The 26,948-nt window shown below is 28.8% G+C and overlaps 1 protein-coding gene across 5 annotated transcripts in view; it reads right to left on the reverse strand.

Annotated features, from left to right (window-relative positions):
- LOC101240177 (uncharacterized) overlaps positions 1-26,948 on the reverse strand; it is a 54,831-nt gene that overhangs the window by 14,346 nt on the left and 13,537 nt on the right. For all 5 annotated transcript variants that reach the window (XR_010641774.1, XM_065810123.1, XM_065810126.1 and 2 more), the window contains exons 5-8: positions 22,880-22,999; positions 12,954-13,094; positions 6,183-6,249; positions 3,946-4,102 (exon numbers count right to left, since the gene is read on the reverse strand). Coding sequence is in view for 4 of the 5 variants with exons in the window: in XM_065810123.1 (XP_065666195.1) it covers positions 3,946-4,102; positions 6,183-6,249; positions 12,954-13,094; positions 22,880-22,999 (485 nt within the window). In the remaining variant the exon portion in view is untranslated. The remainder of the gene's footprint in view (positions 1-3,945; positions 4,103-6,182; positions 6,250-12,953; positions 13,095-22,879; positions 23,000-26,948) is intronic.

A 26,948-nucleotide genomic window follows, 5' to 3' on the forward strand; every position in this document is an offset into this window, starting at 1 on the left:
ATTGTGTCATCTTTGACCCTAGTTTGTGCTTGGTTTCTTCTTGCTCTTCTTTAGGTGGTTGAGATCCTGTTATGATAAAACTACTCAACCTTTTACTCAAAAATTAGGCTCTTGAGACTTTTTAAAACTTTTTTCTTGATGTCATTAACAAATGCAAGTTCAACATTTTCTCTCCTAAATGGGTCAGATCTTATTAACTCTCCTAAGGAAAAGGGAGAACTATTAAAAGAATTTTCTTCAAATTCATTTTTTGAATCTAATGAACACACTCTTTCTATCATCCCGAAGGAACAAGTTAATCAACTGTTAGACACCCAAACCACTCCTGCTTCTGTTAATTAAGTTATTTCTCACTTAATCTACAACTTGTGGTCCATACAACATTCCTGTCTGACCAAAAGTGTTCTCCAGACCTCTTAACATTATTCTCTAAACTATTTAAGTACTTAACTAAACCTTGTTTTTATGTCTGCTAAAAAAAAAAAAGGCATTTGAGGCTCTAATTTTAAATGCTCTAGAGAACACATTGACTTACCTAAATAATAATAGAAATACCAACCTGAATAATAATAGAAAGAAGACTGACTAAACTACTGGTCAGCCAGCCTTCTTTCTACTATTTTTCTTTTCTGTTATTAACAAGGTCTTTTAGTTTTAAATTTACAAACTTCTATTATCTCATTTTAAACCAACTTACTCTCTGACAACCAATACAAATTTTAATCCTCTCATTCAACAGCTGACTTGTCAACTTTAATAACAGAAAGGTGCTACTGTGCTATAGTTAGAGGCAAGAGCTTGACATATCAAAATTTTTTAAATAAAGTTTGGCATGCTGGTTTCCTCCATAATTTCTCAATCATATGGTGTACCTGGGAGAGTTTTTGAAAGTATTAAATCATTCATTTCTAATCACAGAATTAAAATCATTATGGAAGTCTAATACTCTTCTTGATTTCCAGTAACTTCTGGGCTACCACTAGGTTTCACCCTTGATCCTGTATTGTTTTTCATCTATGTTAATGATCTTCATGACAATCTACATCTAGAGTGGCTCTATTTGCTGATGACACAACTATATACTCCTGTCTTGACAAAAAGTCATCATTTTAATAACTAAAAACAGACAGCCTAACTTGAATGTTATCTCTCTTCTGTGACAGCTTGGGTATTGTGTGACTGGTAAATTTTTACTGAAACAAAACTCAGTTCATCAATGCTAATAATCATTGCAATATTGTTGATATTCTTATATTGATGAATGACACAATCGTTACGAGGCAACATTGTTAATGAATCTAACAATGGTCAAAAATAACTATTTTACACACAAAAAATAAACTTTATTAATTTTTTTTTTCACTTAATTATTTATTTATCAACATAGCTGTAAACTTTTTAAATATTAATTCAAACCTAAAAATTTATTTCCTTCCTACTTTTACTTGAGAAAATGTTTTTTTTCAAACACTAAGTGGAGCCACAATTAAATTTCTAGTTTTTTGATGGAGAAAATAAAGTGTTTTAGTTACTCAAATTTCCACATAAACTCATTTTTTTTTTTTTTTAATTTAGAAGTATATTTCTTTGTACAACAGGTTTAAGTGTCTAAAAATGAGCACTGTATGACCATGAAGCAAAGTGTAAATAAAATTATGTAAATATTGTAACTATTTAAGACTCAACCCTAGTCAACTAATCATTTTATTATATTTATTTGTACAGGTGTTTGCTACCAAATATCAATCTAAACTAGTAGGAATCGAAAGCACTTCACTTTGTTAGTCCAAAAAATAGTTGAGAGCAAGGTCAAATGGTTGAACAAGTGAAATTGAAAATGGTCCTGAATTTGAGTTTTACTACCAATTTAGTTATGGATCCTTTTCTATATTCACACAAAAAGAAGAGATATTGGTCATTATTCAATTAATAAAGACAATCGTTAGCTATTAACTCAACAATTAATAAAGACAATCACTGCCGTTTCCTTGAAAAACTCTTGAGTTTTAAAATCATTCTTTTTATCTTTATTAATCATTATCTTCATAAGAGATATTTACAATATTCCAATATTTGTTACCTACTTGGGCAGCCAAGTAGTTCTATTAAAATTTGATGAGAAACATCACAACTCTAAAATCTTTTATAGCAAGAAATTTCTTAACAATTCTTATTTTTCCTAACTATTTTATTTTATGCAAATTCTGCAGATTTGCATTAAATAAAATAATAAAAACAGTGTTGACATTTTATTTTCAGAAATCACATGCTTGCAAGAAGAAATTTACAACCTAGAAAGTCATGTGTTGATAGTAGAAAAAGAAAACATTAATTTTTTGATATTGGTATAAACCAAATTGAATAGTTTAAAATTGAATCAAAAATTTATTAAATGCTTGAGAAATATTCATGCAAACTGTTGTTTACTTCTGAATCAAAAGGAAATAATTTGCATAAAGAAGAAATTCTGTTTTCCAATTTGCCATCAAACCTCTCAACAAATGACTCATTTGGTGACTCCGCACCTAAAGAACATTTCTTGAAATATGGTACTAGCATTCTGCTAGTACCATACTTCACAACAACAACCAGAAATGTTATCTGCACAGTCTTTTTAAACCCAGGTAAGTTATCATAAAACATTTCTACTATTTAAAAAAATTGTAGTTGCTGGTTTTGCCATTGATGTCGGAAAGTTTAAAAACTTTAAAAAGTTTACAAAGAGCAATGTACTTTTCCATTCTTTGGTATCTAATTCCAGTAACACTTCATGATATTCTCTCCCATGGTCAAGCAATCATCAAATATTTTATTCTTATTAGATTGATGAATAAAAAAGTTGGAGAAGCACACAACAAGATTTTGAGGCAAGTGAGGATTAATGACCTGCTCATTCAGCCCCTGTCACACACAAATCAAGCTCAAAAGAAACAGCTGACAATCTCAGATGAAATCAAAGCTTTGCTTAAAACACCTTTATTGTAGCTAGAAATAAAGTCAGACAAGATGCTGAAAAACTTAATTATAATCCAACATTTTTTCAATAAACTGCTACAGTTTCTTGTGCACGGAGTATTTTGCTATGATTTTAAAATATACTTTTTGCCATTTTCTGACCTTCATGTTTTTAAAAATTGTCATTCTTTCGAGATAACCATATATACAATTCATTTCAAAGCTAGCATCTTGTAATGTTTCCTCATTTTATCTCCATTTTTACACTCCTGATTCCATTCTCTACCAGTATAAATCTTTTATTTATCTTTGTATGGAACACTGTTGCCATATTTTGGGTTGGATCTTCTAATGAAGCACTCTCTCTTTATGCCAAGGTCCAAAATCCCACTGTTAATTTTGTTGGTACAATTTTGTTGTAACTGTCAAACACAAGCTTCTGCTCCATTTTTGCAAGGTTGCACCTCTTTCTGCAAATACTACTATGGTTGCTACTCAAGTGAGCTACCATCACTTGTTCTATCGTATCATTCTGTTAAGTAGCATCTTTTTACTGCAACTATTCCTTTATTTTTAAAATTTTTATTCATTTGGCTTTATTTTCCCTAAATATTGGTGGTTTAGAATTATCTAATGTCTTCGTGTTTTCCTGACTCAAAAGTGACAGTTTTTTAAATCTTCTATCTTTCTTATTTGACAATGCTCTTCCTTATTTTCTTCTTCTTCTTTGCTTTTTCATCTGTTAACGTCCTACTTAAGTGCTTTCAGCCATAACTAGTGCTTACAGCCTTATTGACGATGAATTTGTTTAATATACATTCATATAAATATACAAATGTACATAAAAAAAATAGTACAACACCAAAATGTACACCTGCTTTTTAACTTCATTTGTAGTTTTATCATTAAATCACTTTTTAAAATAAAAATTGTGTGATTTATGAAATAAATAATTACTGCATTTTTAAATAAAATGTTACTAAAACTCACCATGTATTTTAACTGACTGATACTTGAAAATCCAAAAGGGATGTTTTCAGCAGACACTGATATAAAGGAAGGTAGAAAGTATTCAATGATAACATTTTGAGCATCCACCGAAAAGTTATACATGAAATAGATATCCAATTTTAATGATAATGATTTTCTAAGTATAAAAAAATTGTTAAAAAAGTAATTTGCTATTTAATGAATATACAGTACTCTCCTAATAACTTGAACCTCCATTGGACAAAAAAAAAATTGGAGGCAACATTTGATATGTTGCAATGACCATTGATCCACTACTTACATCTACTTCAAATTTAAATCTAGTACCACAAACAAATCATGAACAAAAGAATTGAAATGATTGAATGCTTAGGTGTAAGCTGTTGGTCTCAAGATGAAAAATTAGGTTTTTGACAATCAGAGACTCAAAAACCAGGCTACATAATAATAATCAGACAATAGTTGGTAGGATCAGACTAATCTGCAGAGATTTTAATAGTTAAGTTTGCTAGTTCTTGTTCTATTTTTCAAGTAGGAAAAAAAATTTAGTCAAGCCTTTGTTAATAAGCTTAATAGAATATTAAAAAGAAATTCTGGAAAGTATTATTGACTGTGACTGGAATGTTGTCTGAACCACAGAAGTGAAAAATAACTTCAGCAACAAAAGCCGGAGTCAAAGTTAACCTGCTTGTCTGAGATGCCTGAAAGAGTGTCAGGAAACAATGTCACTTTGTGTCAGTTTTGTAATGTCTCTGTCAATTGAATTAAATGTATTGGATTTTTGTTGAACACCTTCATTGCCAAGACAAGTATCTTTTCATGCACTTACAATGCCTCCTGCATATTACTAACTTTAGGGCATACTCGGCTTATGATAATTTTGTGATTATCATTCTCGTCATCAACATTATCTCTATTCACTGTATTCATTAGATCTTCTATCAGCAATTTTATATTATTATTATATTTATTAAATATCTATTTATATGTTAGTACTGTTTTGATTACATTTTTATTAGCAGAAATTATGTCTTCAACCTTCTCCAAATCAGTTATTCTATTTGATTTCAAAATCCTTGAATGGGGTCATTTAACTAAATAGATATTTTTGAATTCTGTAAACTTTAAGTTCTGTAAAAGTAGATTTAAATTATGTTAATTGAATAGAATTATGTTGGTCTTCCAAAATTTATGCTTTTGCAAATCAATCAACAATGGTAGAGTTTCTCAATTATTTGTTTCTCTTTGATGTAACTTCACCTAGACTTTATAGATATAGAGTTTTGCAAGAGTTAGCTAGCTAAACCACAGTTTGTTTTAAAAAAAAAAGAAAAAAAAGAAAAGAAAGAACATTTGTCATCTGTAGTTTTCCAACAACCAAGCCAACCATCGCATTTTTGATATTTTTTGATGTTAATCTTTTTCTTCAAGTTTTCTCTTTTTGTCAAGTAAGCTTTTGTATTCAGAATGCTAACTATGTTCCTATTACTTATGGTCACTAAAAATGAGATAATTGAAATTTACAAATTGTATACCTTCTTTAATAAATTTTTACATTTTTACTCTCATTTATCCAAGTTTTTTCCTCAAACCGAAAAAAAAAAAACAAAATTTACGATTTTTTTTTTCTGTTCTTTTTCTTGATTGATTTTGTGTTGAGTTTTCTATTTGCTGCAAGGATAACCATTGTAAAGTGAAAACACAGCAATAATTCTTTGCATATTACAATACATTATGATTCAATTTAAATATCAAAACCAAACATTCAAATAATGTTGTCATAATAATGCAAGGTCTTCATAATATCTCTTTAAAGAAAAGAAGGAGTTCAAGTTGAAGGAATTCAATTAAAATTTTAAGTATAAAGAATCAAAATATTCAACTAGAAAATGTTCAAATTAACTGGAGCTCAAATTAAAAACTGATTTTTATAAAAAAATATCAATAAAAGTTTAACAGAAAGTCAACAATATTATTGGTTGAGTTATTGGGGGGGTTACATTTTACTGTACATAGAACTGATATTAAATATTAAAAAAAAAGAAGTTTAAAATAAAAAACTTTGATTTTATTTAGGACTCTAACAGGCAGTGACCCAAAAAAAAAAAACTAATTATTTTTTAACTAATAAGGTTACACAGAGTTACACTTGATGACTTCCTAAAAAAAGTTAAAAAAAACTAAATTAAAAAACTTGAAACCATAGTTAAATAAACAATTTGAAAAAAAAGTAATACCCTTCCAAAGATCCAACAAAATTCACATTTAAAGTAGGTTTACAGGTATCATCTGAAGTATTTTTTTCTAAAACACAAGTGTTTTTAAATATTAAATTTATATTATTACTAAAAAGCAATACTATTAGGAAATACTATTAGGACACTAGTTTTAATTAATTTAAAATTAAATTAGAGTAAATTAAAATAGAGTTTAATTTTAAAGTTGAACTAAAAAAAAATTAAATAAAATTTTATTAAATCTTAAAATAGAATCATGCTCTCTATAAAAAAGAATCATGTCAACTTTAGTGACTCTCATAAAGTTAACTTGTTTTTTACTATATTTTCTTGTGTGGTTCTGAAGATAAAACTAAAGGAAATGAGTAGTGAAATAGTTTTTTAGATGCTATGAAAAACCTTCAGTTACTTCAATTAAATCATAGATAATTTTAAACAAGAAAAAACATAAATATGTTTATCTTACTGTTAAATGCCCTCATGATAACATTGCAAACATTACTTAAAAATAAAATATCTTTTATATAACTTTTTTTTATGGCTGCTCAAGTTCTTCATGGTGTACTCAATTAACCAGCATACTAAAATAACCACTGGTTATTTCGGTAATATCTTGTTATTTCAGAACAGCATTGGCAGAATCAACTTAGAAATTATTTTCAAGAAATTAGTTACTACAAAAATAAACTATAATAAACAAAAATCTATCAAATTTAATGTCATCGTCAGTGTTATGTTCTTGGCAAATTTTTAACAGAACTTTAAATGACTCTCAAAACTGGTTTTTTGTTGGTTTTATGATTGTCTAGCGTGATTAATTTTTTTGTTTATTTTTCCATTTTTTATATATAGAGCTAATAGCTCTCTGTAAAAAAAATTTCAAATATATTTGTTATTAATAATAAATATATATGAGAGTTAAAACAGTTTTTTAGAAAATTTGTTTAAAATTGTATTTATTTGTTTAAACTACTTTTGATGCCTTTGATTTGGATGGCAAATAATAAAAAGATCAAAAATTGAAAAAAATGAAGCTACAGGAAGATTTCAAACTGGTACGATTCATACTTTTGTTCAACAACATCTCCTATGTAAACTCAAACTATTATTTGCAAAAATATTTGTACAGTATAATGCAGCAGTCTGCTCCATTAAAAATTTAATGTCTGCGCCCAAAAAACACAAGCCAGATTGTGATGATTTTTAGGCTGGCATGCGCAATTTTAAAAATTTATCTTTATTTGCTATTTAAAATAAAATAAAAACACAGTTTCCAATGGAAAAACAAAGCAAAAGAGAGAAACTAATGAGCAGATAAAAATATGTATTAAGCCATGGATGCTGAGTTATTTGATAATCAAAATAGTGAAACTGATCCAGACATTTCTGCAATGTAAGTGCCAGGTGAAAAAATCATAACCATTTAACAAATAGAAATAGCGGCAATAAGAATTGAAAAAAGTAATGTTACATCATATGTTGCTGAATTTTTAGTAATTAAAATAAAAAAGACAACAACAAAATAAATTATTTAAATTCTAGATAAAATAATTACATTAAAAACTAATAAACCAACATTTTATTTAAGTGCTAAATAAAAATAAAAATGAAAAAACGAATGTTTTATTTAAATTCTAAATAAAAAAATGCATACATAAAAGTGTTTTCATAGTTTTTCATGAAAAGTATTTGATGAAAAAAAAAATTTGTCCCAATTTAAAAACAAAAAAATAAAACCTTGTACTTTTTTCGCGAGCACTTTTATATGTGCTTGCTAAAGTTTTTGCAGCCGTGTGGGCAAGCAGGAAAAGGCTTAAGTGCAAAAAGTGCTGTCCTAACAAAAAATACTGCTGTAGGATAAAAATCTGAAACTTATATTCTGATTTTAGGTTGCCCATAATGCTGAAAATAATTTTGACAACTGATTTGACTCACTACTAATTATTGCCTGTTTCAACCTTAAAAAAAAAAAGACATTTAAGACAAAGCTTATGCCTAAATCTGTTATGAAAATAAATTTTGATGCTATTTTATGAGATCATCTTGTTTATGTCATTATTATTTAGATTGAGACCCACATAACTCTTTGAGCAACTTCAGAAAAACTCAAAGAGAATATTGAATCAAACCTAAAACTCTGCCTAATTGATACGCCTAACATTTTCAATCTGTGAAAAAGAGCAGCAAAATTAATCTTTGAGGCTTCTAAACAGGTTTAAACAGGTTTATGGACAAGAAAAGAGACACAAACTTCTTTTGACAAAAATTCAAAGTCAATGAAAGAATAAAATAAGTATGTAAGCATGTGATAATTTTGTAAAGTGATTGTCTAATTGTGTAGTTATTCTTTAACTGTTGAATAAAAAAATTAATTATAAACAATAATTTCTGATTACATTCATAATTAATTAGACCTTTAAAAAATAAATGTTCCTTAAATATAACTATGCTAAAAATATATCAAATTGACTTAAAAGCCAATGAAATGTTATTATTCATATAACTAAAAGAAAACATAAGTGATTGTTTCTTATTATTAACATTGGAATAAAAAAACCCTAGAATGATTTTTTTTATTAAAAAAATCCCTCTCTAAGAAGTTGCTTATTGTAAATTGTCTTGTATAGTTTGTCAAAACTTTTTTTTTTTAAAAGCAGTAGTAAAACAACCATTACACAGCAACATACAGGAAATTATTCTAATAGTATTTGTATTGTGTGAAATACCTAAAACAATCATGGATAGAGGGGTTATATTATATACAAAAAACATGTTTTTTTATGAGACTTGGTAATAATTTTTTTTTGCATTATGTACCATCATACTGTTGCTCAGCATTTTTTAAGTAAAGCAAAAAAGCTGAAACATTAAATAATCAAATGGTTGCATTTCAATCAAACAATATCCATCAATATATATTTTGTAAAAAAATTTACTTTACAAAGTCATTAAAACTGGAAGTCTGGATAATTAAAACTGGAGATCTATTCATTAAAACTAGAGGTTCGAAATTAAATTAAAAATAAAAAATGTTCCAAAAAGTGTGATAAATATATTTAAAAAATAAAATTGTTTTTTCATTCTTTAAACCACTTTAGGGTAACAATACATTACAGGTATTCAATAGGAGAATAAAGTGTCATTTCGTACCAAATTCTCAAAACTTTAGCACAGTTGGATCCATCAAAACCACAAACATTAAAGCCACATCTGATAACAGTTTTTAGAATGTTTTGCTCAAAATGCTGTCAAATAGAACCAACTATTTGACAGCATTTTGAGCAAACCGCTTTTTTTTCAATGGATTTTTTTCAGTTTCTTCGAAAGTGAATACTAAAAGATTCATTTTACAACAACTTCTAGCATCCTGCCTTTTGAAGCAAATAGTGAAAGAGCAGATGTCATCTTCTTGTTTAATTCTTCTAAACCTTTTATTCAACCAGAAAGTCTCTACAACTTTACAAATACAGATTGTACCTACCTGTTTAAAATATAGATTTCTTTTGCAACATCCAAAAATTGTTAGTCAGATAAGAGTTTATTTTCAAAATGAGTTTGAAATCCATAAATTCTTTTATTAGTTGAATCAATGAAAATGCTTCTCCATAGATAGACACTACCTGTCTCTATCAACACAACAGAAACAAATCTAACTCCTATTTTCTAAATTGCTTTGCCTTGCTCTATTTAATTTTGCTTTTTACTTATTTTTAAATAAAACTTTTTTTTGATTGATTTGATAGTTTTTTTTTGATTGTTTTAGTTTCATAAATCAGTATTTTGACAAATTGCTTAAACTTTAACAAATTATCCAACAACTGATGTAAATTATTAAGAATTTTTTTCTTTAATTTTTTCATTCAAAATATGCTCACAGTAACCCCTTGGTTAAGAGAAAGTATTTTATGTAAAAGTAAATTTTACCTTAATTAAGATCACAGTTTATAACTATAATTAACTAATTTATAGTTATAATTAACTAATTTATAATTATAATTAATTTATAATTAAAAAATAATTTATAATTATAATTAACTAACAACTAGATTGCGAACTTCAAATAATTTGGCATTCAAAAGATACAGCCATAGTGAAAATGTGAAACTCCCTCTCCCTCCCTTTGTTTTTTGAACCTTTTGACATTAAAAAAAAATGAATTCAAAAAATGAAAAAAGAGGCACTGTTTATTAACATTTTTTTACTTCAACCAACTGGAAAGAATGGTTTAAAAAAACCTAGTAAAAATGATTTCAACTGAAAGCCTCTAAAAAGAGAGCAGTGTAATATTACTGCTCCCTTTTTAGAGGTTTTCAGTTTTTCAGAAAACCTCTAAAAAGATACTTTATATATCCACACTTTCTACAAACTCTTCCCATGAACTTTCTTCAAGAAATTCATGATCAAAAATCAAAATCAAAAGATTCTTCATTTTAAAATACTAATAATAATTAAATGATAGTTTTTCCAATGTTTTTGACAACATACTCAATGAAAATTCAAAGTTTTAAAAAAAAATTTTCTAGCTGTGTCTATCTCATACTATTGCTACTAAATTTTTTCATTTCTTTTGGTTTGGTTATAATTTAAAAAAAAAAGCATTCAGTACTCCAGAAAACACTTCAGCTTTCAATCAATTTATATTATATTTAATTCAATTAATTTATATTTATTATAATAAATAAATAAAAGAATTTTTGTAAAAAGGAATGTCTTTTCTGAAAAATTGTTAAAAAAGCAAATGCTAAAAATACTGGTAATAAATAATCTAAACATTTTATAACAAATACTTGCAAGGGATACATATTCCATATTCAAATAAATTGCCTAACAAACATATTCAAATCTCAAAGGTATACAAAATCACAATTATATCCCTTGATATAAACCAAGGCCGAAATTAAGAAAAACTAAGTGATTTTATAATAAGCAATTTATATTGATTTAAGTGATTTTATAATAAGCAATTTATATTGAATAAATTGAAGCGAGAAAACTTTAAGTTGGTAGAAGATGCATTGATTATAAGCTTTTAGATAAATCGCAAAGATTTCTGGAGAGTTTTATGAGAAAAACCTTATTTTGTTTAAACAAATTTTATGAAAAAAAAAGCAACTACGGATTTGATATTTTTAAAAACATCTCTAAAGAGTTATGTGGAAAATCTATTAACTAAAATCTCTTAAGAGTTATATGGAGAATCTATCAATTAAACACAAAACTTTGCTACTGTGGAACCTTAAGATTTCAATAATATCTATCTATATAGATATTATTGAAATCTTAATAATCAATATAGATATTATTGCAAATATTTTAACCTAAAGTTAAAATACTTATAATCTAAGTTAATTGATTGATGAAGTAAAATTTGTTGCTTCCAACATTTTTTCAAAGTAGAAAACTAGAAAGTAATTACCAAAAATTAAATTTATAATTAGATAAAAAATATAACTAGATAAAAAAAATATGTAACTTTTGAAAATATGTAACAAAAAAACAGCTCCCTATACCAAAGAAGAGCATCAAAATGCAAAAAAATTTAAAAAAATGCTAGTTGTATATTTTTTATCTTTGAGCTCTTTGTATCAATCATCAATCCATTAAAAGCAGAAAAAAACAAAAAAGATAAATAAATGTAAATGAGGTGAATGTAAAGCCCTAATTAACTAGTCAGTGGGATTTAAAGGTATTAACAGTATACATACCGTGAGACGGTCAAGCGCAGTTTTGAAGGAAGAATATTGCTTGAAAACTTGGGGAATTAATTAATTGTTTGTACAAAGAATCATACTTATCAATAATTGACTTTGGTCCCTCATGCCATGGTAACCAAAACAGCTAATGAAGTTTTAGGAAAGCTTGAAGAAATATTCTTTTTATTTGGATCGCCAGTTTGTCTTCTAATGGACAACGAAATTTGATCCAACATGCTAACAAGTTATGCTGAAGAATGGCATGTTAATTTTGAATATCAAGCAGACCATCAAGCTCAAGGTAACAGTATAATTGAACGCATACTCAAAATGATTGAAAATCGCCTGCTCATATTGTTTATACCGTTTATTTTTAAGATAAAACAGAAAATTTTAAAGGAAGATATAACAAGATATAACATATTTTAAATAATTATCAAAAACATAACAAACAGCAAGTTAGACATTCCGGACAAATAGCAAGACCCCCACAAAGATGAGACTAATTAATTAATTAACTGATAAACTAGGAAATTAATTAATGTTCTATTTTAAAGTTGGTGAATTATAATATACATGTTGATGTTATAGAAAATTGTATTGAAACTCGTGCATTAACTTATGATTACAGCTTGAGTATTTTATGATATCTAGTTTAAATGATGATTGTAACTAGAAGTATTGTTGTGGGAGTTTTAACTTTGTATATATATACATATATATATATATGCATATATATATATATATATATATATATATATATATATATGTAAATATATATTTATATTTAGTATGCTGTAGAGGTGTAGTGGTAGAGCATTTGCCTAATAAGCAAGAAGTTCCGAGTTCGATCCCCACCACGCCCCTGTTAGTACTGCGCTTGGCTTGTTTCTTCGCAAAGCAGCCTTGTTTGTCTTACTCTTTTATCGAAGTAAATCTCATTACTCTTTTATCATTAAATCTACTCAAATTTTGTTATTAAATGCATTAATCAAATTTCATATTAAAAAAGCCATTACTATTATTTATAACACATATTTTTTAAATTTAAATATATTATTTGCAGTTTAAAACTTACCCATGCACCATTGCCCCTTGGTATTAGATACTACAACCAAACATTTGTTATTACAAAAACAGTTGTAACTCCCTAGTGTATTTATACAACTAATTTGGTCACCATAGCAATCATTACTTCCATCAGCACACTCATCTATATCTATTAAAATTTTAAATAAAACCCTTATTAAACAATTAAATTAACTAATTTTGTAAACTTCCAAAAAAAAGGCATTTCATATTTATTAACTATATAGATTTTTCATTTGAATTGCTACTGTTCATACTGAGATATAAAATATTGCACATTTTATATCTCAATATAAGCAAGGAATAATTTTTTTTAAATAGACTAAAAAGATTTATTTCATAGCATATTTATTGCATAGCAAGGTCATTAATTCATTCAAAAGTTAATAACTTTTTTGTAGTTGTTTTTCTCTTATTTTATAAATCAAGTTTTTTGGCATGATTATTATAATGTTATTACATTTAACTTTTATTTATTCTATTATTCAAAACTGTTTACTTACATTTTTACTGCAATTTTACATTTTTACTATTATTTTAAATGAAAAAGTTAAAAACTTAAAGAGTTTGATTGAATTGTAAATTATAGTAATGAAAACACAAGCATAGAAGAAACTTATAAAATGCTACAGATTTCATATTTTAATCAAAACCTGTGCTTTACATTTTAATCCAATTGTAACGTATTCCATATTTTATCCACGTGAATTTGAATTAATCATTCTGATAGACTTTAAATACATTTACTATCTGTTTTAAAAGTCGCTTGCTTTTTCTAACAACTTTGTAATTATCAAAACAATTTTTGTCATTACAAAACAGCAAGAAAAACTAAAGAATTGTATTATTTAAACTTTTTCATGACAAACTTGGTGCTAATATAAAATTGTATTAAATTGAGTTTAGGCAGAAAATTGGGGACCCATACCTTTATACCAGTTTCAAAATTGGCCTGAAAATGTCACTGACTAATATAACATAAAACAAGATTTTTATTAAATATATTTACTTTTTTAATAATCCTATTATAGAAAAATTGGGCCCCTGATGCCCCAACCCCATGGAAAAATTTTAACACACATTCATCAGGACTACACAAATGCTGAAATTTTTAGAGTTCTAATTTGTTGGAAAGCACTAAAAAATCTATTGCAAAATTCTGCTAAAAAAAAATGGGTACATGACCCAGCCCCCTTCCCTGGTGCCTTGGGCTCTGGAAACAATTTTAATATGCATGTTTATAAGTGCTTCAGAAATCCAAAAAAAAACTTCAGAGCTCCGACTAGTCTGGGTAGAGTAGAGAAAAATCAATCGCAATATTTGCTTTAAAAAAGTGGGGACATGCCCCATTCACCATATATCGAAATCCGTATAATTGTAGATCAATATTCTTATGTTTTCTGAAAGATCAATAAATATAGAATGTGTAAAAAATTTTTTGATAACATTAAGGTCGCATGAGTTCTTTGGGCATTAAAAACAAATATATAAAAAATTGCTTAAATTTATTTAAATTGATAAATACAGGTACTTAATAAAAAGTTTTTTTCTTTCTGATCATTTTATCGGATTTGTCACCCCAGAAAATAGCCAGGAACAAATTTTTAAGTAAAAAGATTAAATATTTTCAAAGTTATGTGACTTAAAACCTCTAAATAAACATTGCAATTCTGAAATGACAAGAGGGCCTGGCCAACATCTGTTAAAGGTAAAGCAGTTATATTTCAGGATCTTCTTGAAGCTAGAGACAAAATTTTCAAGGAATTCTTATTTTACTAAGTACTCTCAACTGTATAATAATCAGCAAAATCTGATATGTATGGTGACATGGCCTGGGTCAATTGACATTGAATGACCTGTTAAACAGGTCAACATTACAATGTTATCAAAGTGTAAAAGTAGTTGCTTCTTTGTTCACACCAAGTCAAGCTAAGTACTACCTTCCTTTATACTCAATCAAAAGCTTTTTAAGGATCAACAAATGCCATCCACAGCACTGGATAAAGCTTTCTCACCCTAAGCTAAAATTATCTAAAAAATTTAATACCAGTTTCACCACAATTAAGAAACCCTACCAGTTCCATTGCACATGTTTTTATTAAACTTATGACAGTGATACTTAAAAATATATACCATATTTACTTTTCTGCTTTAAATGATTACTATCTAAACTTGAAGGTTTTATTTTACTTTATATTTTTTTTGTTTTATATTTTTTATTTACTATATATTTATTCTATTTTATACTGAAACAAAAGTCTGAAATAAAAGCCTAAACCTTGCAAATCTATGTTTGTGTTTTGGGCTGTCCATAAATTATGTCATGCTCTAGGATGGGAGGTGGGGGTGGGGGTTTGTTAGTGGTTTTGTGAACTCATATGCAATTTGTTTTTTAAGTGTTAAGATGTTGTGAGGAGGGGAGAGGGGGTCAAAAATAGCCAAAAATTGTGTGACAATTTATGGACGACCCCTTTGCATACTCTACTTTAAACTAACAAATACAAGATCAAATTATTTTTGAGATTTTTATATTTTTTCATAGATGAGTTGATCAGGGAGTTTTTCATTGATGAGCATTTTTTATTTGCTTCAGCTTCTAAAACAGCTACCAAATGTGCACGATTAATGTTAACAGCCAGATTAATCAACAAAACAACAAAGAAAAGACTTGTAATATACAAGTTTGTTTTCAAAAAAAATGTGTTGCTGAGTCATTTAAAAGATTCTACATTGTCATATTTATATTTTGTCTTGATTACACATTAGGATTCAAAAAATATATATTTCAAATCAAATATATTTCTGAAAAGAGTTCTTACATCAAAGATATTTACAAATAGAAATGAGTACTAATCTGAAGTAAACACCTGTCAAATATAATATAGATACCAATAATAGTAGTAATTATAAAAAGTTATACTATAATAATATACCAATAATAATATAACAACAACAATAATGACAGTATTAAAAACAATTATTATTATAACACCAATACACTAATAAGAACAGTAAGAACTACTATAATATTAACATTACTAATTTTATTAATAGCTAAAAGTAATTAATAATAGTAATGTAAACATTTATAAAAATAACAATAAACAACAGCAATGACAACAAAAATTATTATAGAAATAATAAATATCACACATGTTTTATTAATAACAGTATTAATAATCAATACTAAAGATAACAAAAATTGATTATAGAAATTATAAATATTAACTGTATTTTTTTGATAAAAAGTAGAATAAACTGGTTTCAAAGGTTTAAATTACTATTGGAACGGAGGTGATAACGAGTTTTAGCACTTTTGGAAAAGAAATTGATGAAAGTTAAAGGTAGAATATTGTGTTTGTGGTTTCAGAAAAATTGACAGTTTAAAAGTTGAATATAGTCACATAGTTTTAATTATTTAGAAGTTAGGTAGAGCACATGAGGATAAAAATCAATTTTTTAAAAATAAATAATTTTTAAAGTCTTATTAAGTATGAGACTGCCCCATACTTGGCATGCATATCTTAGATGTGAGCCAAAAATAGCATGGTTTATGTTCGAGAGTGTTTCAAGATGAACATAATGACAAATTTTGGCCAACATGCCATTAGATCGCGCATAACATTAGCGTGAATTTTACCATCACGCATAATGATTTTAACCACGACGCAAAACATTAGCGTGAATTTTACCATCACGCATGACGGCTACATCAAAAACGCTCATTGATAACAAACTATTATTCAACTGATCAATTTTTTTTTTTTTTTTTTTAGTCGTTATTCGTGGTGCAACCCTCTATCAACTCTTTAACTCCGAAACACGAACCTTGCCGAGCAAGGCCGCTGCGCGGAGAAACTAAGTTGAGCGCGGTACTTCCAGGGACGTGGTGGGAGTCGAACTCGGAACCTCTCGCTTACAAAGCGAGCGCTCTTACCACTACACCACTACCGCATATTCTCAGGTAACTTTACAATTTCAATTTCAGATCACACTCTTACCACTACACCACTACCGCATAATTCTCAGGTAACTTTACAATTTCAATTTCAGATCACATGGCACAATTTATATGCATTCCTGGCATACTCGACCACCCCATATAAGTAAAAACTTAAAGGCGATACTTTAAAAAATTTTAGAAAAGTATACTTATTGAAGAAATTTCTGATATTAACTGGGAACTTTCCAATAAAAAAGTTGATGATGTTAATAACTCCATGAATTTCATTTTAAAAACATTTGATGAAATCTTAGAACGACATGCTCCTTACAAAATACTAACCGATTATACTACCAAATAAATACTCCATGAGTTATCTACCTTTTGTCTTCTAGGATTAATTCTTACTTCCAATCTTTCGTGAAAACCACGTATCAAATCCATTGCAAAATTAGCATTTGATAAAATTGCATTTCTTTATTGTGCTCATCACTTTCTTACTCCAATTTCTATTCTACATCTATAAATCTCAAATCCGTTTTGTATGGAATACTGTTGCCATATCTGGAGCGGATCTTGGAATGATGCCCTTTCTCTTTTAGACAAGGTGCGAAAATGCATTGTAAACATGGTTGGACCTGCACTTGCAGCCAATCTTCAACCATTGTCACATAGTCATAAATGATATCAAATTTTTGTCACCAGGAGTTAGTAAAATCTAACCTTTAAAAGACAATTAAATTGAATGTTTCCAACAAAGGATATTAATTTGTGTAGAATTAAAATTTTTTTTCAGATTTGTTCATCCACATGAATCAGCTAAAAATATTAGCCTAAGAGTGATCACGAATGCTAGGTGCATATCTACAGCATATTTATGCTGTAGCCATATAGTAGCATGCGCAGTAGTGGTATAGTGGCAGAGTGCACACTTCAGAAGCAAGAAATTTCAAGTTCAATCCTCACAACATCCCTGGTAGTACCATACATAATTTTTTTCTCCGTGCAGCAGCTTTTTGATTAAAGCTTCCATTTTGGATTTAAAAAATGAGAGGGTTGTAACAATAATATTAAAAAATAAATAAATAAAAAACATAACAAGCAGGTTTCTTAACTAGCCTTCATTGCATAGGGGAGAGGAATACAATAAAAAATAAAGTTAGTTGCATACCAAGAATTTTAGTACTTAGATTTTTAAAATATCACTAGTTAGTTACAAAAAAAAACTTTATTTTTTTTTGAAATTAGAGACATTTTCTCTTACAACCATTGGTGGTGGTGGTGGTGGTGGCAGCTGTGGTGGTGTGATAACAATTTCAAATAACTTGTATATAATATATAACAATAAGAAAATTATTAGAAAAAAAATTTGAAATGACAATTAATTTTAAAATTAAAATTTAACTTTTTTTTGTGGAGTTTGTAGAAAATATAAACTTTTTTAAGTAGTCAAACAATTTCTAAGCTATACACTGAAATTTAAAAAAAAATTATATTAATTAGACTTTTTATCATTATTTTGTTTACTTATTTATATTGATATTTACTTTCATTTTCATTATTTTTTGAAATTAGAGACATTTTCTCTTACAACCGTTGGTGGTGGTGGTGGTGGTAGTGGTGGTGGTAGTGGTGGTGGTGTGAGAACAATTTTAAATAACTTGTATATAATATATAACAATAAGAAAATTATTATAAAAAAATTTGAAATGATAATTAAAACCACAACCTTATGTTTGTAGAACATTCTTGTCAGGTCAGGTTATCCTGTACTCAGGTCAGTCAGGTCAGGTTATCCTGCTACTGGTAACATGTAACCCAGTACAATCTGCTTCATGTCCTGCTGTCTTGTAGGATACGCCTTTTTAGGCAAAGGCTAGGAGATGCAAACTCCGACTTAAAACACCCCCTGCCTTGGGGTTCTTGGTTGAGTAAAGGCTAGAGATGGTGTCTTGATAAACATACTCATCTTGGGCAGATGTTAAATGCATCCGGCTACTGTCTTGTAGAAGGCATCCTAGGTAAAGACTTAAGGGGTAAACAGATCCTTTCTGTTGACCAGCTACGCATCCCTTCTCCATCTATTAGGCTGGCGCAGATGTATTTTTAATACACTGTTTCCAGTTTAGGATGTTGAATGCTGGATCTTCTTTACTCAATGCATGGGTTTTGCTTGTGTCTTTGTTTTTTAAGACTAGGCAACTCATTTTATTATCTCCTAATGAGGGTACAACTCTGAAACTCGGTTTTATGATTCTGAGGCCGGCTGGTAGTCAGGTTTCCCGGACTCTGTGGTAGCTCTCAGAGAAGCTGATTCCGTCAAAAGCTGAAAAATATCAAAGTATTAACAGTGCCATGTTGCGCATGGATGGTGTCCCTGTTTGTACTTTTAGTGTGCATTGCGGAGGCCACATTTGGAGCCCTTTGTTACGGCTTAGGACTTATTAGTAGTAATGAGGCAATTGCTTGGGCTATTAAACAGTGTTCTGAGTACTATCTATACTTTGAGTCAAGTTCTTCAATCTAATTTTAAAATGAATAAAGTACCAAAAACTAAAAAACACAAAAACTCATCATCACCAAGTTCTCTAAACCTATCATTTACTAATATTCGTGGTCTTTGAAGTAACTTTTCTTCTGTTGAGTCTTATCTCTTGCAAATTTCACCAGACCTACTTACTCCCCTTAGTGAGACTAATTTGAGTTCGGTTGTCTCATCTTGCGATCTTAGTGTTGATGGTTATCTTCCTTTAATTCGTAAAGACTCCATAGTCACATGCTTGGCTTGGGCATTTACATTTGTAAGAATTCACCCATTTGTCATGAAACTAGGTTTTAATCCACAGACTATTCTTTCATGTGCTTTCGTTTAGCACCACTTCACTCTATTGCCTTTCTATTTGTTCTATATTGTTCTCCTTCATCTCAAGACTGCGCTCTTTTTGATGTTATTTCTGATTATATTGACCAAGCCCTCTCTCTTTATCCATCAGCTATTATAGTTGTTGTCGGTGACTTCAACGCTCACCACTCTGAATGGCTTGGCTCTAGTGTCAGTAACTCTGCAGGCTTTAAAGCCCACAACTTTTGCCTTTCACAATCCCTAACTCAAATAGTCAACTTTCCAACTCGCTTTCCTGACAACCCGAATCATTTACCTTCTCCCCTATTATCGTACCTCTTACAACTACAGTAAAGCTGACTGGGATTTTTTCCGTGATTTTCTTCGTGATGGCCTTTGGGTAGAAATCTTTTGTCTTCCTGTCGACTTCTGGAGAATCTTTAATAGTATCAATAATAAGGGCAAATCTTTAATTCCACCTCTCTTGTATGGTTCAGACTTTGTCACCTCACCTAAAGACAAAGCTGATTGTTTGTTAAAAACTTTTTATCAATATCATCTCTTGATTACACTAGTCGCGTTCTACCTGATATTGCCAACAAATAGGTTAATCCATTGCTTGAAATTTGTATCACTCCAGCTTCTGTATCTAAAATGATTTCCTGCCTAGACTCCTCTACAGCTTGTGGCCCGGACAACATACCTGTTATTGTCTTAAAAAGTGTTCTCCGGAGCTGTCGTCTCTACTCTCAATACTATTTAACTATTTAACTGTTTTCCAGCCTGCTGGAAAGCGGCATCTGTTATCCCTATCTTCAAAAATTCTGGAGAGCAATCTGGTTTGTCTAACTATCGTCCCATAAGTCTTCTTCCTATCATAAGCAAGGTTTTTGAATCTCTAATTAACAAACACTTAATTTCTCATCTTGAATCTAATAACTTACTTTCTGACCATCAATATGAATTTCGATCTTCTCGTTTTACTGCTGATTTTCTTACAGTAATAACTGATAAGTTTTATCGTGCATTAGATAAAGGTGGAGAGGTTAAGGCCATTGCTCTTGACATTTCAAAAGCTTTTGATAAAGTTTGGCATCCTGGTCTTCTCCATAAGCTTTCTTTTAATGGTGTATCTGGCGACATCTTTAAGATCATTGAATCCTTCCTTTCCAATCGTAGCATAAAAGTTGTCCTCGATGGACAACACTCTTCTTCTTATTCTGTAACTTCAGGGGTTCCTCAAGGTTCTATCCTTGGCCCTATACTCTTTTTAATTTACATTAACGATCTTCCAGATATTCTCACATCTAAGGTGGCATTGTTTGCTGATGATACTACCATTTATTCTTGTTGTGATAAGAAACCAACACTCTCTGATTGCTTGGAGGGGGCATTTGAGCTTGAAAAGGATCTCACTTCTGCTACAGCATGGGGCTCACAGTGGCTGGTGAACTTCAAAACAGATAAAACTCAATTTTTTTTAGCCAATCGTTATCGCAATAATTTAGATCTTCCTATATTTATGAACGGCAATGCCCTCGATGAGTCATCTACTCTTCATCTTCTAGGATTAACTCTTACTTCTGATCTTTCTTGGAAACGCATATCAAATCTTTTGCAAAATTAGCATCTGCTAAGGTTGCATCTCTTTATCGACCTCGTCACTTTCTTACTTGGAATTCTATTCTCTATCTCTATAAATCTCAAATCCGACCTTGTATGGAATACTGTTGTTATCTGGGGCGGATCTTCTAACGATGCCCTTTCTCTTTTAGACAAGGTGCAAAAACGCATTGTAAACATAGTTGGACCTGCTCTTGCAGCCAACCTTCAACCATTATCACATTGTCGTAATGTTGCTTCTCTTTCTCTTTTCTACAAATACTATAATAGGCACTGCTCTAAAGAGCTAGCGTCTATTGTGCCATCTACTAAAATTCATTCTCGTGTTACTCTTCATTCAATTAAGTCTCATCCTTTTTCTGTGATTGTTCCTAAGTGCAGCAAAAACACTTATACGTCTAGCTTTTTTCCTCGAACATCAGCTCTTTGGAATTCGCTTCCTTCATCTTGTTTTCCTGATTCATGTAATTTGCAATCTTTTAAGTCGTCCGTCAATCTTTATCTTGCTCTACAATTTTTATCTTTTCTCTTTCAATAACTTCTAACTTTAATTAGTGGCTGCTTGCAGCCTTGTTGGAAGCGAAGATATTTTAAAAAAATAAAAAAATTCTACACAATATTATAGTTGTAAAGATTTAAAAGGTAACATATGGTTTCTTTGCTGACATTCTGACAATTTTAAATAATTTAAAAATTTATGACAATTTAGATGTCTTTTTAAGTAAATTGTTATGCATTATATTTAAAACTAGTCATTTAACTTATATTTAAAATCACATTTTAGGAAAAGTATAGAATTAAATGTGTTAAAATTCAAACTTTTTCCCGATCTTTGATCCAATTTTTGTTTCAGTTATTATTAGTTTTTAAATTTGAGTCTAGAGCTTAGAAATTGTTTGACAACTTAAAAAAGTCTTCTTCTACAAACTCCACAAAAAAAAGTTAAATTTTAATATTAAAGATAGTAACAAGCATTTTAAAAAAATTGATCAAGTAGAATGACAACCATTAAAAGTATTGAGACTAAGAAACATTTTTCAAAAACACCTACGAAAAACAAACTTAAATAAATTCTTTTATAAATAAACAGGAAGATGTTAATAAAATTTAAAAAATATATAGAGTATATACTGTTTATATTTATTATATGTTTTTCACCCTTTATTCATTTTCAACAACTATTATATCTTTTTCAGGTGCAAACATCACAATAACATGTGGATCAATGTTCAAATCTGCCCTATACATTTAAAAGTACCATACTCATTCTAATTTTCTGTGTAGCAGTCTTGTTTAATAAGATTTATAGCTAAGGGTTGATAGTTACAAGTAAAAAAATTAAAAAGAGAGAATATATGAGCAGCTTCAACTACAATGTGGGCCTTCTAATAACCCCTCACTAGAGCCTTGTGAGGTGAATTTAATAATAATTGAAAATTAAAAAAAAAATAACAATAACTTATAAACATTTATAATTTTGAAATTGATTACTGTAATCTAAAATTACCTGCACATTGGTCATTTATTAAGATGTAACCACTTCCACAGATGCAAATTCCATCATTTGTATTTAGATAAAAACACTTTTCATTATTAGTTAAAATGCATATATTTCTAGTACAGCTTCCTGAAAATATAAAATTAAACATGTTTTTAATATGGGGACATCAATTTATATGTAGGAACTTTTCAATGTTCAAGAAAACAATATACAAATGTTAAACTTAAAAATGTAGTTTTTTTTTTTTTAATTCCATTTGATAGAATGAGAAACATTAAATAAAATTTTCAATAAAATCCTTTTTTTTTTCCTGAAATGGTTAGCAATTAATTGTCATTTGTAAGCGCTTGATAAATATAACATAGCACTTTTTAAAAAGTACTTTGATTATATTTTACAAAAGATGATTTGAAATGAGATAATGAATTTTAAAAACAAGATTTTAAAATCTCATCTTCGATCATCCAAAGGACAGCTAACCAAGTAAAACAAGTGTTTTTTTGTGTGTTCCTTTTTATATATGAACATATGCTAATATTTTGATTAACAATTTAACAATGCGAAAGATGTGAAAATTGGTAGTGAACAATGTTATATAATAGTGTTATATTAAATTGTAAGCAGCATTAGTAAATGATAACATGGTTCAGCCAAACCATACAGATGTAAAGCAATTACGGTATAACATAAAAAGAATTTACCAATAATTTTTTTCAGATTATAAGTGCAAAGAAGTTGGACAGCCGCAAAAGTTTAAGGTTGTCGAGTAGTAGCATTTAATTGTAATGCTTGTTTGGCATATTTGAAAGAAGTTCTAGTTTTAGTCATAGATTTAAAAAAAATTTTCACATCTAATAAAGAATCAAAGATCATGAAAAATCTAAACCACATAACGCTGCTGTAATTGCACTATTGAGTTGAACAATAAAAAAAAGAGGTAAGCTTTTTAATCAACAAAGATTTAGTGGAAAAGAAGCAAGCGCTAGTATTAAAAAGTATTGAAGTATTCAAACGAATTTTTGCAGCATTTATTATAATCGGGAAGCAAGCTTTTCGATACAGAGGTAATAAGGGAAAATTTAGTATTGCTCGACATTCCACTTAGTAATCATGTAGAAAAAATAATTCAGACAAGTCAAAAAAGGAAAAATTGTTGATGAAATGAAAGGGAAACTCAGGCAGAAGCGGATATAACATATGCGCTCAATAGGAATCGAACCCGCGTCGCACAGTGACTCAGATTAACCTAAAAATGGCAAAAAGTCCGGGAAAAAAAAGTGAAAATTTTATCGTCTTTAGATTTAAAATGATAAAGTAAACTATATTTTGTAAACTAAGTTTAAATTTTTTTAAAGTTTACTAATTCAAGTGATTTTTATTTTATCATTGTGTAATTTTAAAGGGATATATGTGTAAAAAGTTAAATTTATCACCATAAAATTATGAAAATTTAAGGTATGGTTATCTTGTTTTCCACCTCCATACAAAAATTTGTATGAAAATTTAATGCAAGGTTACCTTATTTTCCACCTCCATACAAAACGTTAATATTTTTGTTAAAGTAATGATTGCTTAGATATTTAAAATTTATTTACTTTTTTTTCTTTAGATTTAAAAAATAAGTTCTTTTTAATTTTGCTATTAAAAATTAAAAATTTTAGTACACAAGTTTAAACATAAGTGCCAGCCAAAAAAAGTTCCACGTTCTTCCACGTTCAATTTCAGTAAAACAAAACCACTATACTATAGCCAAGTAAATCATGCAGTATTTGCTGCAACCTCCTGTTCCTTAAGGAGATATTTTAAATAGATTCATGCATAGTTTTGACAAATGCAACAACTGTCCCTCGCTTTTCGGACGTTTGTGTAATAATATACAACCCAGTATTTTTTTTTTTTTTTTGAAAATTTAAGAAGTCTTATCATAATATTATATTGTAATAAAGAAATTAGGCTTTATGAGTGAAATAAAATGGTTGGATTTATTTTTTAAATATCGAGAATCTGAAGCAAATAACGAAGCACTTCCTAAAATACTTATCGAATTTGTCAAAAATTCTGAAATCCAATCATCCAAGACCAGAAAAACTAATTAAGGAATAGGGAGACCTTTTTGAAAGAAGTAAAATAGCAAAGATTGCAGATTTAGCTAATGAACACCATGTAGCTTTTATCCCTTGCTGAATCAAAGAGTGCTAAAGCATTCAAAAAGATTCACCTTATATTTTGAAAAGAACCTCTAAATGTGTTGATGTAGCTCAGATAAGAAGAAGTATTGATTCTTTGACTCAAACAACTATGAAACTAGAGGAGGCTCTTGCTCTGGTAGCGATTCCAGAGCGCAACGAAAAGCATTTGATTTTTGACAAAAAACACGTAACTTTCATGAACTTTATTTTCTTATATCTTTTTTTATAATAAAGCTAGAACCTTGAGGTTTTTTGCATTAATTAGTTTGACTCGACTTCTTTCCAACCATATATATATATATATATATATATATAAAGTACTATATTTAATATGGCATCTTTTGTATATTATTCATGCCTCAAGACCACTATTGATGAGAAACTTGCCGCAGGACACGTTTTTTCAAAAGTAGTTTTTGAAGGAAAGATTTCCTAAGCACTAATATACTTCTAATATGTATAAAACTTTCCATATGTATTATAAAAGGGACGAGAAATCTAATGGAATGTGGACTTTTTTTAACATTCATACATAATTTTTTAGTTTTCAGCGTCTAAAAACCTCAAGGTTAATTTATATAGAAAAAACAGTGTTTTTTGAAATAGTCCGAGTGGAAAATGCAATTACAGCCTTTCCTCAATTTAAAACAAGTATTTATTTATGTTTTCTTAAAGAAATGATACTTAGGAATTTTGTTTAGAAATTATGTATCGAATGTTTTTATTCCTTTGCGTATCGTTTGTTTTAATTTTTGCGCTTGATTTCTGATGTTTTTTTATTTTATTTCGGTGCCATTTCACGCCAAATTTTTCATACTTAGGGACAAGGCGTTTTGTAAAAAAATCATCGGTTTTTCCAGCACAAAAATTGCAATAACATTGGATCCAATAAACTTCTAAAGTTGAAAGACCCCTCATTTTTTAAGTCTTTTTAAGCTCTATACAACAATGTTAGTTATATATAAATATATTAACAAAAAAAATCGTCTGGAATAATTAGCTCAAAAACTCAAACTGACTTAAGTGATTTACAATACCAAATGTTGAAAAATTCAGCCCTTTTTCACAATGTAAAAATATATCCTAGCCTTAATAAGCTAGGGGAAGAAAAGCTGAAATGTTATCCTGAAGGTGTTCAATTTACTGAAATGCCAGTAAAATGCTCATTACAAAGTATGCTAAATCATACAGTTACTAGGATTATAGATATCATTGATAAAAAAAAAAGTTGTAAAGTTGAGATGAATGCCTTCAAGTCAAAGTATTTACAAGCATAAATTTGATAGCCTTAAATTTACTGAAGAATCAAAGCAAGAAGATAGTCTGTTTAGCACAGCATTTGTACCTCTTTTGTTTGAAGTTGAAAACACTGACTTTTGCAAAAAATTCTAAAAGTTCTAGCTGCCAATTTTGTAGACCTCTTCACCTGCAATATAAAAAAGAGTCTTCTTCGCACTTCAGAGTTGTGCAAAGAAGAAGAAACTGATCTTCAAACTCAAATGAGTTAGTTAAAATCCTTCTCAAAAGATTTGAATATTGCTGGTACAGTAATAACTATTAAGGTTACTTTTAAAATTGATATGACCATGTTTGATGAAAAAGTAATAAATTCATTGACTGCCACAAAGTGAACTCAGTCTTATAATGTGTGTGGTTGTAAGCCCAAAAAGATGAATAATATAAATTTAGTTTAAAAAAAGCCTATAAATGAGAAAGTCCTTTAACTTGGTTTTTCAAATTTGCACTGTTGGATAAGATCTTTCGAAATCATCTTACATTTAGGTTATAAAACGGAAATCTAGAAGTTTCAAGCCAGAACTGAAAAAGAGAAGCTTACTGTAAATTTAAAGAAGAATTTTATTAAATCAAAGTTCAGAGAAAAGTTG

This window comes from Hydra vulgaris, chromosome 11 (genome assembly GCF_038396675.1).
Source record: "Hydra vulgaris chromosome 11, alternate assembly HydraT2T_AEP".
Taxonomy (NCBI): domain Eukaryota; kingdom Metazoa; phylum Cnidaria; class Hydrozoa; order Anthoathecata; family Hydridae; genus Hydra; species Hydra vulgaris.